General features: G+C 39.8%; 1 protein-coding gene across 1 annotated transcript; it reads right to left on the bottom strand.

Annotated features, from left to right (window-relative positions):
- Positions 1 to 282: 282 nt before the first annotated feature.
- Positions 283 to 11,903, bottom strand: axed (BTB/POZ domain-containing protein axundead). The gene is made up of 4 exons (XM_017173365.3): positions 11,697 to 11,903; positions 2,761 to 3,459; positions 2,042 to 2,687; positions 283 to 1,037 (listed from the first exon to the last, which is right to left on the bottom strand). The coding sequence occupies exons 1-4, from the start codon at positions 11,733 to 11,735 to the stop codon at positions 811 to 813; spliced, it is 1,611 nt and encodes a 536-aa protein (XP_017028854.1). The 5' UTR covers positions 11,736 to 11,903; the 3' UTR covers positions 283 to 810.
- Between the last annotated feature and the right edge of the window lie 402 nt (positions 11,904 to 12,305).

A 12,305-nucleotide genomic window follows, 5' to 3' on the forward strand; every position in this document is an offset into this window, starting at 1 on the left:
CACTTCGTTATATGCAGGAGTTAAAGCCAAGAACCGAGTAACGGCAACATATAGTTCTGATTTCAACGCACTTGCTCTATATATCTCTATATATATATATGTGTGTATAAATTCCATTTCCGACAATTGCACAACAGTTAAAAGTAAACAATTATTAATTCATAGTCAATTCATAATTAATAATAATCAATTAATAATAGTAATGATGTTAGCTATGGCCGGGCCCAAATACGATTTGCACTATACTTCTTGTGTGTTGATTAACTTGATGTACTTTGAGTGTGTTGTTGTGTGTCTGGTGAGTGTGAGATATCCCTAGCAGTATGCTGTAATTTCCTAAGTTTGTAATTAGTTTTTTTTGTAGGTTTTTCCGTTTTTATTTTGTTATCTATATTTGTAGTTTTATTTTGTATTTTGAGTCCAGCTACAAAACGTTGCATAAAGTTGTATAAAAGTTTTGGTATTTCCATTGTTTCCATTTGACTAGCGAGTAAATACAAAACCCAATCCGTATATATCCGATATATAAATAACACTATATATATAGTACTGTTAGAAACGGCTGCTATAAAATCACTGCCACAGTTTGGCCAGCACATGTCCCCATAAGACTAACGTAATCATTAACTCTAGGTATAAGTAATTCATAAGCGCTAATATTCGTTTAATGCAACAAGTCTATGTGGGATCCCCAACTCTGACTCCGTTCTCGTTTTGCTCCTCATCCTCCTCGTCCTCTTCCTCATCTTCCTCGTCCTCGTCGTCGTCATCGTCGTCGTCGTCCTCCTCCTCCTCGTCGGACTGCTCGGATCAGTCGAATATGCAGACGAAGATGCGCAGGCAATTCATGCCCACCTTCTCCCAGCAGCCCTCCTCCGTGGGTCGTCCCTCGTGGGCCAGCCGCATCTTCTTGGGATAGTTCTTCGGGCTGCTCCGGTCGCTCAGGTGCACGGGCATACGGGCGTACTCGGCCCTTGGCTGGCGGAATTTCTCCAGCAGCTCCGTCTGCTGATCGGTGAGGTTCTTAAGCTTTTTGCCTGAAATTGATAGGGGAAATGGTATTATTATTAAAATATAATAAGCATACTATTCAGGATATTAAATGGAACTGAAATAATATTTAAAAACAATTTAAAGTGATTTTTTTGGTTAAAGTTCAACTTCAAACTATCATAGCTTGGACCAAAAGGCATTAATTTCAATTCGGAAAGTTGTTCTTAGTTACTTTTTAGAAGCTTAACAAATCTGCACACTTAATTTATTATTAATTGGTCAATTTTTGACAATTTTAATGATGTAACCCCTTATCAAATTTTAAAAAAATATTTAAATTTTTCAAATTTTTTGTTGTTGTAGTTTATGGTCAGATCAATTCAGCTTTTGATGCTGATCAAGAATATATATGATTTATAGGGTCGGAAATGATTTCTTCACTGAGTTACAATCTTCCGACTAAAATTCGAATACCCTGTAAAGTATAGAAAGACTCTACACTGCAATAACTATTTCTGATAAGCCTATATTATATATTATTAACTGGTTACAAGTACAATCAAAGCTATATTATTGCGCTTATCGTTTACAGGCACCATATCTTAAAAGCTTAATGGGCACTACAAATTAAAACAACTTGAGAAAGAACAGCTACTTCACTTAAAAAATTGAAAATATATATAACTCATTTAGTAAATGTATTTAATTTAATAATTACGACACTTTAAATGATTCAATAAATGATTTTAAATATAAATAAATATATATTTGAAAGAAGTTTAAACCCCTTGAACTTTTGATTGCGTATACGACCAGTGGGTCTCCTGAATTCACCTTCAAATATTTAAAAACTTAAAGAAAGATTCTTAAAAAGGCCATCTTAAACTCCTCAAAGTTTATAGTATCAAACAATAAAGAATCCCCTGGAGTTCCCTGCTACCCTGTAGTTTTTCAAGTGATTCCAAGCCACTCTCCTGGTTTCACAAATTACATCCTGCTGAGAAGTTCCAGCTAACATTTACTAGGATAATTTAAATTAATGACTCACCCTCGAGGGCATCGCTGATGAGCTTGATCTCAGTGGGCGGCAGCAGCTCGATGCGAGAGCAGCAGCTGCGGAACTCCTCGGCGGTCATCCTTAGATACCTTGGCGTGAGGCAGAGTGGACCCAGAACCGTGCGTCGGTTCTCCGGCGTGGCATCAATGTTCTTCCGGCTGCACTCGGCCAAGCTCCACGTTGCCAGGCACTCGAAGAGCGTGACCTCCGAGCGGAGTTGCAGAGTATCCCGCTTGACCAGTGTCTCCAGCTCCTCGAAGCGCAGCTCACTCATCTCGGGCATGGAGAGATGCAGCTCGGCGTGCATATCAATGAGCTGGAGTGTGTTGTGCAGCAGGGCCACGCCATAGTCTTCGGTGGTAAAGGGATTGGGATTCGGGATGAGGTTAACCTGGGCGCCATCGCCAGCATCGGCAGCATTCTCGGAGGCAGCCGCCTGGGCTGCCTTGGCCTTGGCCGCTGCCTTTGCCTTGGAGGCCTGCTTGCGGGCCAACTGCTGGCCCGTCTCCTGTGTGGTGATCACCGTCTGGTGCTGATTGGTCAGGGCAATGCCCTGGTAGAACCACAGAGCCTTGAAGATATCCAAAGCGGTGGCACTGGAAATTCTGAGATCAAGTTCGCGAATGCAGTAGATTATCTGGAAGATAAGTTGGGAAAAGGAATGAAGTTAATAAGATACGGGAGAAGGGTTAAGACATAAGGACACTCACCAGATCGGGCACATTGAAGCGATCGGAGAGCTCGAGGATCTTGAGGAGGTGCTTGTGGTCGCGATAGGGAATAAAGTGCTTCTCCATGTAGCGGACAATCAGCTCAAAGTCGTTCTTGTCCACATTGAGGATCTGAAAGTGGTTGTCGCTCTTCCGGCCGCTGTTCGGACCCGCATGTATCAGCTTGGCCAGCTCCACGCTCCTCTCCAGCACTGACTTCCTCTCGCAGCGGATCATATACCGATCGTCTCCATTGACCACAATGAAGTCAATGTAGGGATTCACAATGATGGGCACCCCAGTGTAGATGGTGGTCTGGCCGCGGGAATATGGTGGCGGCATCATGTGTGCCGGCGGAGCACTGGGCGCCGGTGCACTCTGTATGGCATCCACATGGTGGCCATCAGGCCCGAGTCCAAATGGCAACACCATCCTGTCCAGCTCTCCCTCCTCGTTGTTGTTGTTGCAGTAGCTGGAGCTGGGTAACTCTGGCAGGGGATCCGGTGGCGAATCCTTCTCTCTCTCCCGACGCCTTAAAGCCTTGTGGACAAGAGCGCCCACCAGGGGGAACTTGGTGACGCGCTTCTCCTTGGTCAGCTGTTCCTCCAAATGGGTATCAAGGCGTCGCTGGCGATACTTGTTGCCGGGCCGTGGCTCTGGGCTGTTGCTATCCTGGAAGGCAGTGATTTTGCTGGGGAACTGCAAGGAAATGAGAGCGTTTTTGAGAGGTTTAATTAGTGTTTTTTGTTTGTAAATAATTTTAAAATATTTAGAAATTACGAATTAGAATTAAAAACCGCCTTAATGACCTAATTTTCTTTTCTTAAAAGTACATTATTATTACCTCTAATTTAAGAGTCTTTTCTTTCCAATTTTTAAACTAAATCGTTTAGATTTTAATTTTCTCCTTACTGAGAACTTCTTTAACTAAACTAAAAGTCTTCAAACGCTCCATTGAACACTGAATAACAGATTGAAGAGCTTGACGAATAGGTTTGTTCATTTTATACCCAACACCATAGTAGAATTATACTATGCCCAACACCTTCCGAGGTTTCCCGAGGGAAATACATTTTTTATCTCCAATGTTGAATGGATATTTATTTACGACCCTCGGCAGTTACCAGAGTTAGTCATTGCCAAAGGCCGATTTCGCCACCCTCGGAAATCTATATATGTGCCATATTAATAGACGTTGTAAGTACTTTCCCCGCCCTAATGATCGATTCATTGCCGCTTATCAGTCAATGGGCACACTTCAGAACATAAATCGTTTAGTGTGTGCTAAACAGGCCTTAATCGGTGATTTTCCGAGCTCGACAATAAATTAGCCGGTACTCTGCTATCGCCAAATGCCAACTAATTGGCCCGGTCAGGGGCTCGTATGGGGTCAGTTAGCATACAAATGTCCCAATCGGTTGATTGCCACCAACTACAGCCTGCAATCCATCATCGTTTGGCTATAAATCATGTCCCGTATCGAAATCGGTTGCACTGCTACTAGTAGCCTTTTCCGACAACCGAATTTTTGGACACAGTCTAAAAAAAATATATATATTTAGTATCAGCCAATGATAGCAAAAGTCCCGCCTTAGGAAAGCCACCTCTGCCTCTGGAATAAATAAATTTTACCTGGAGACAGCTCATAAGTCACATAAGCGCTACTTCATCACAGTTGACAAGTCTGTGTGTTCTTTATCGTCAACGTAAATAAGTTTAATTTATTTTAATTTAGTTAAGTCATAATAGGCAATTGATTGATGTCATAAATTGTGAATATTAAATAGGTATTTAAGTATGAATATTAAATAGATATTTTTAAGCTTTAAAATTGAGTGTTTAAGTTTTATTCAAAGACTCTGAGACCTTGAAAGAGTATTTGCAGAATTAGTCTACCGAGTTTATATAGCAAATATTTTATTTTTATTTGCAGAATTAGTCTACCAAGTTTAAATAGCAAATAAAATATTTACACATATGTTTTGTTCTATTATAATTTTGTTTTGATGAACTTCTATTATGGGGAGACAGTCATAGTCACGAGACTTGACAGCTTTCCTACATTCGATCACGGGATTCATGAAAGTAGGAAGCAGTTAGGGGTGTGCTTATGATAAGATTATCACTTTGATATGCCATAATTATGACCAATAATAGATAAGACGGTTGTCATCATCAGAGGGTAAAAAGTTTTCCCTTACAACAAAGTGATTAATAACTCTGAGAGAAAGATAAGAATGATATTGATTTTAAAAAGAGAAAAATATAAAAAGGGGATAAACTAATAAAGGATTTAAATAATAAATACTAAATTATATATAAAATATTTAGGATATCTATATGTTATGACACTGTAAAGGACTGTAGCTTAGCCTACTCCCAACCATATCTCTTATGATTATCAAACAACTTCTTTTTCCCTACTAAACAAACACTTATTTCTAGAGAATTTCCGAGGAAAACTCTCTGAACCAAGACCTTTGTTTGATTTATAGTTCCTGCTCTTGTTATTGCCTTAAGTACAATGCAAACAAAATTAATTGTGGCACAGAAAGATTGCGAACAAATTCGCGGCGGTGCCACAGCAGGGCAGAAAATAAGAAAAAAATATTAATAAATAAAAAAATAAATTGTACGGCAATTATTTGAACAGTTGTAAGGAAGAAGACAGAATGGAGCTTGAAGTGTTGACGACTCCTCCTGCGAGACCGCAATATATATTTAAATATTTACCCAGCGAACCGCAGAGCAGGCGAATGGAGAGTGATAGTCTGTGATAGTGCAATAAATAAATTATCGTATGCAAATAAATTTATGGCTGTTTCAACGATCGACATGGGGCTGAGGCGTTATCTGCACAGCAACCACAATGGGAAGATGATGGGTTTTATGTACAGCACAGGCTTCGAATTAGCACTTGGAAGTCAGACTCTGACGGGGGAGAGTCATGAGCCGATTTCCTTTTGTTTATCGCGCTCTATATAATATTGTGGAGGGCGTAGGTGGGGTATATTTCCATGGGTATCTCATTAAGCAGACCTTGTTCTTGAACTTTACAGCGGTCTCACGTTTCCCTATCGCAAATTGTTAAATTATCAAATTATATCATTGACTTCCATGCACTTCTTACACTTTATTTGTGGCTCCTGCTTATCGGCCCATGGCCTGCGTTCCCCCAATCAATCAAAGGCGATTAAGTGGGTATTATTTTCTGGGTTGGCAGTGTCACCAAAGGAATCTTTGCTTTGATTTTTGATTTATATTCGCCGGGGGAATTTCTGTAATATTTTTGTTATTATTTCTTATGCTTGTAAATCACACTAATTGGCTGTGGTTTCTATAGTTTTAGCACAATTTCGAACCGCACTCCACGAGTTTGAAATATCGACTGTTTTTCTGTTTTTCAGTTTTATTCTGCCTACAGCGACGCTGACTGCGGCAGCGACTGAGACTGAGGCAGAAGCGCAGGCAGCGACGCTTGGGGTTGTTCGTCTTGAATGCGTCACGATCGCCCAGAAAATGCAGTGGAAAATGCTCCAAGACGGGTCAAGGAAAATTAAAATAATAATCTCATAGAAGAAAAGATTTTTTTAAAGTGTTTTTTAAAATATGTAGGTAAATATTTTAAATATTTATTAGGAAATAATCTTTTCATTATATTTCCTATTAAAAAATATCACTATGGAACAGGCCTAATATTATAATGTATAATATACACTTTTTTTAAACATTTTATAATATTTTTCCTATAATTTGCATGTTTATTTTTTAATTTCTCATTTTTCAATGAAATTAAGATTGATTTAAATTCTTAATGAGTTCATTGGGATTTTTAAAAGATTTAAAGAGCTGAAAGAAGATAGGTAATAAATTATTTGTTTTATTTATTTCCTTACGTATTCAATTTAAGTATAAATAATTTATTGTTATTCATATGTGACTTACTCATTAATTTATAAGTTCAAACTAATAGAAGTTAAAAAATACACTATGTATAATTTTTACAAATAATTAATTAATAATTATTAAACTTTAAAAGCAAATTTTATACTTATTAGCAATGAGTTCATACATTTATAAAGAATTTAAAAAGCTACATATATCAACAATATTGATTTAAAAGTAATATATTTAAATAGAAATCAAACTATGCAGGTTACTTATGAGCCTGAAGTTGAATTTACTTTGTTTAAATATTTTTTAATAAATTCCTTTAATAATAAGAATATTTTTAGACATAGTAAACAATTTAGATTTATGAAAATAACCCTAAAAGTTTAGCTTGCCCGCATTTCCATCTACTTTAAAGTTGCAAAAACTTGATATAAAGGAAAAAAGCTACCCAAAGAAATGCAGGCCGAACGGAAATGAACTCTAGACTCCCTCTCCAATCCTCCCTCCTAAAATTTAAACTCGAATTATCAACTCAATTCGGTGGACAAATAAATCAATTTGTGTGCCGAAAAGAGGAGAGTGACAGAGTTAAAGGGAGCATCATCTTCGCTTGGAGGAAGATTTTGCTGTTGGATGAAGCAATTAACGCTGCTTTTTTCTTCTTTTGGGAGGTACATAGGTGGGGGAGTGTTTGTTTGTGTGGGTGGGTGTGAGTGGGTGTTTGGCTGTTTTTGAGTGGGTGTGGCGTTATATTTGACAACTGTAATTGTCACAGGCGCTTTGTGTGCCCACGAAATTCGACTTATTGATAAGCAATGCAAATATTTGAAAGAGCGAGCTGAATAAAAAGTATGAAATTCGAATGAGAACAGGGAGAGTGTGTGTAGTGTGTGTGTGCTGTGTGTGTAGTTTGTGTGTAATAATAGCAACAATGAGCCGTACTACAAGGGCTCAAGAGAATACAGCAGTTATTATCAGCGGCCAAGGCCAGGACAAAGCTGCAAAGCTGCTGCGGCTCGACTGCTCGGTTGTTTGAGTGTGTGGCTCTTAGTTTGTTGTGTGCACAAGTACTTATGCAGCCCAGCGAGGGCTGACACAGAAGTTGTTTGAGTATGGAATACACAACGCACTCGTATCTAGATTAGATAAGCAGGTTTTAAATGTCTAAAAATATTTTTATCGAACTTTTAACTGCCTGCTTAAAGCTGATTTGTGAACTTTACAAGTGTCAATAAATAGCTGTGCAGCTAGCGAGGGTTGTCAATAAATGTAGAGACTAGGAAAGATGGTAATTATTCAAATAAGACAAGGAAATTAGAGTAGATTTTTATTTATAATTAATTTACTGATGTGAAAGTCACAAAGAAAACCCCACCAAAATTAGAGAATTATTATTATTTTCCATCTTAATGTTCTTTGTTGTTACTCCTCAACCTCCCCTCGCGGCATAGGCCGCTTTATCATGTTGTGATGATGTTTTCTGCTGCTACTGGAACAGCAGCGTTGACTGCTAATGAGTCCGCCGCCAGTTGACACATGTAAAGCGGAAGCCAGACCGAGATCAGCGATGAGACCAGAAACTGGAGACAACAGAACAACAGCAAAAACTGTTAACAGTTAGCACTGGAACTCCGCGAACGACCTTGACACTGGGCCAGCCCGGACAGGAGGCCCCACTGTAGCCGCCTTTCCACATTTTCCCCCCAACATGATCACATGTGTGTTGTGCGGAGATAATCGCTGGAACCCGTTTACGATCGCAGCGGCGAATCAAATATTTGCATTCATCGAGGAAAATTTAATTAGCAGCCTCAGCACAAAAACAAAGTGGAGCAGAATCGATATTTGCCCAATGGGAGGCGGTAAAAGTGTTTAATTAGTTGGATTTAGCATAATTACTCACATTGTTGTTCGACGCTGAATATGCGTAGTTCAAAGCAAATAAATACGAAACGAGACTGCAAACAAACAAGTTCCCAAAAAAAACTCTTCTTATTTTCTATACGCTTCCTGATCCGAAGGCAACTCTCCACCTGCAATTGCTATTGCGGCATTTTTTGTAGGTTCAAAAATAAAACACTTGCCACATTCCAAAGGCGCAGCAGCCAAAAGTTCACAGCCCGAGCAATGGCTCCTCTATATTTATAGGCTTCTAATGAGGTGGTTTATTAAAATTAGACCACAAGCACTGGGGAGCTACTATATGGAGTGCAAGTACCAGATTATGAAACACTAAGAAAGACGGGGGAATATGCACTAAAATGTAGTTTAGGGAAGGCTAATAGAAGGGGGTATTATTTGGTTTTAAGGCCTACCTCTAGCGCATGGCATTCTTTATTATAAATCAATGAATTATTAAGTTTTTAGAGCATATAAAGAATATTTTATTCAACTGTTGTATGCTAATCAAGAATATATATGATTTATAGAATCGGAGATGACTATTTCAAACTGGTATTAAAATTTAAATATTTATCTATAATTTTATATAATAATTTTTGGGAAAATTAAAGCCTAAAAATATCATAACTAAGCCAAAAATGCCTTAATTTCAATTCGGAAAGCTGTTCTAAGTTAGTTTTTACTAGGTTAATAAATCTGCATACTAAATTTACAATTTTAAAAAATTAACATTTTGGCCAATTTTTTAAAATTTTAATGATGTAACCCCTTATCAAATTTTGAAAAAATGGCTTCAAAATTTTTTTCTTTGGGACATGGCTTAAACGATTCTGCTTTTGATGCTGATCAAGAATATATATGATTTATAGGGTCGGAAACGACTCCTTCACTAAAAAATATACATTTTAAATGCAAATTTTAACATATTCTCAAAAAACTTAACAAATAAATTGTACCCATATTTCCCTCTCTTCTCATAAAATAAGTAACTACAAATAAATTATCTCAATATTTCCCTTGGTTAATTATGAGCAATTTTCAGACTGTAACAAATGCGATTTGTGGAGCCTGAACTCCCGACCAGAAGCCCCCTAACTGCAATGGTTCGGATGCGTAATTCAATTTGGCACAGCCCGGCGGCATTGTGGCACCTCCAAGCCATGACTCCCACTGAGTCATCCTTCCCTAGGTTCCCCACACCCCCCCACCTTCCAGCACCTAGCATGTGGGTGTAAACATATATCAACCATATCAACGGTGTGTGTGTTATAGACACCCCAAGTACCAGCCAGGACAGTCGAGGAGAATGACATCATTTGGTTTGATTGCTGGTCGCTGCCGTGAGACGAAAACAACAACAAGGAATGGAATTTGTTATTTCGACTTGGCCCCGGGAAAACTGCATTACTCATCCATCCCCTGCGAAGATCCAGGGACTGTAAAATCTGACAAAATTGTCGGTGGCTCTTGGCCAGCGGCCAAGTGTAACAACAGACAGGGAAGTAAGTGCAAGGGAATCTGAGTGACGTTGGATCATGTGAAGCGTCAAAACAATTACCTACACAGGGAGCTACAAATGGTTATCAAAAACAAATATTTATTTATTTTATTTATTTATACAACAAATCTGAGAGGAAAACAACATATAATATATTACTTTGTCTTAGATAGGGTTCATGGTCGAAAATAACTTGGCTAATTTCCAGCTTTAGTCTAGAATTAGCGAGAATTGAGTGACTGGCGCATATTCATTCATAAGATACATATATTAAGTACTAAATTTAGAATATTTTAAGCAATTTAAGATTAATCTCTGATAAGAGGATTCAATAAATGTGGAGAGAACATCTTTGGGAATCTTTGCAAAGAACGCTGGAAGTCCCTTAAAAAAATTCTACAAAATCCTGCTATAGGCTTCCCTCAAACAAAAGGCGACAAATTTAATTTCCAACTCGGTTTTCCCATTTTGGCAGCAGCAGCACAACTTGAAGCTAACAAAAGCGTCGTCGCCACCCGAAAGGCAAACAAAACACGAAAACGTAACGAAAAAGGCGAAAAACTCACCCTCCTTGGCATGTAGGAAAAGTGGTGGGAAAAAGGGAAAACCCTACGCAACATGTTCTATGTTCGGCGGGGAAAACAACCAGGGGAGTGAGCTGGGGGGGGAGACTGAATGAAACTGGAGCAGCAGCAGCAGCAGCAGCAGCAGCGGCACCAGCGAAGGGCAAACAGAGAGAAAGGCAAGCAAATTTGCAATTGCAGACAAAGGAAAGAAAAAGTTTTTGGGGATGGGTCATAGGCATAGGCCAATAGCCAATATCAAGAGCGCGACGCTGGGACAGCTAGAGGGGATTAAGATCGGGGTCGGGGCTCGGGATCGGGGCAACCAGTTGGTGCCAAGGGCGAAGCTGCTAAGGGAATGGACCTGGTTGTGGGCGCTCGCTTGTAACAATTGACAATGCGGCGTATGCGCGATGGATGCCCAGCTGATGATGATACAATGGAACACTGACACAGTGAACGAGTTTCCCACACACACAGACACATACACACACATATATACACTCTCGTAATTGCACCCGCACACTGAGAAACACTCGGAAAAACTTTCCTTTGAACAGGCTTTCGGCCCTGTCTGTGTGTATATTTCATGGATACACAATTTATGTTGGCCAATTTCTCGCCTCTGTTTGTATACAGAATTTCTTTGATTAATTACACACACACACTACACACACGTTGCTGACTTACCCTAGATTATGGCATTAATTTCTGGAATTACCAAACTTCAAAAACGTTTTTTCCTTAAATATTTAAATGAACTGCAAGATTTTCGTTTTTCTGTTTGTTTAACTTGAATTTGTTTATGCCAAAAATTTGCGCTCTAGGCTCTCCTCCGCATTGAGATATATAGACAAGACAGACTGGGATATATGGCTATCGCGTGAGATCCGATCCGAGAGTTTTGCGCGCCTCTTGCCAAACGGAATTGGGGAAGGCAGCCAAACGACAACGTCTCCGCTCGAGAGCCGAAAAGCGTATATACAACAAAATATTTCGAGCGGAGAGCACACAGTGCCAAATGAAAAGCCAACAACAAAAACACACACACACACAAACGAGACAGCAGGAAAACATACCAAATTTCCCGGGCTGGCGTTGCCACCGTACAGGTCCATGGCCAGGCTCTAGTTAAGCTTTATAACCCTCTCCTTGTTCCTAGTTTTCCCTCGTACTTTTATTCAGAATTTAATCGTGAAAACTTTGTACTGAAGCTACGAAAATGGTAGCAAATATTGTGTGAAATATATCTAATATATCTCCGAGTGTTGAGTGGAAAACACCAGCTGTCTGGCAACTTTTCACTCCGCTCCAAACGGGGAAAATTCTCAGCAGCTTTTCCTTTACGCGCGACATGCGCAGTGGTTGACGGAGAACGACCTACAGGTCGTATGAGCGCACAGGCAGACGCAACATTTTCGAGCGTGTGATAACACACATCCGACGAGGGCGCCCTCGTCCGGACTTTCCCTTTCCGGAGACTCCCGACTCCCGATTCCCGAGAGCGATGGCAGCGAGAGTGCGTGGGCCATTTAGGGAGGCCCAATTCCGTTTCGAATTCGTATTCGGATTTGGGCCCTACACAACGGAGCGCTGCATTGAGGGAGGTAGGAAATTTATGGCTGTTATCATCACTTGGCCAGGGCCAGGGCAGCGAGAGGCGGCCACAAATATCGGGCAACGCGAAC

This window comes from Drosophila kikkawai, chromosome 3L, assembly GCF_030179895.1.
Source record: "Drosophila kikkawai strain 14028-0561.14 chromosome 3L, DkikHiC1v2, whole genome shotgun sequence".
In the NCBI taxonomy this organism is placed as follows: Eukaryota; Metazoa; Arthropoda; class Insecta; order Diptera; family Drosophilidae; genus Drosophila; species Drosophila kikkawai.

What these genes read in the sequence shown, in the direction of transcription:
- axed (XM_017173365.3), bottom strand. Translation starts at nt 11,735, where the DNA reads ATGGACCTGTACGGTGGCAACGCCAGCCCGGGAAATTTG. An exon ending in GCTTCAATGTGCCCGATCTG is followed by an intron (nt 2,688 to 2,760) that starts GTGAGTGTCCTT and finishes CTTATCTTCCAG; the next exon opens with ATAATCTACTGCATTCGCGA. An exon ending in CATCAGCGATGCCCTCGAGG is followed by an intron (nt 1,038 to 2,041) that starts GTGAGTCATTAA and finishes TATCAATTTCAG; the next exon opens with GCAAAAAGCTTAAGAACCTC.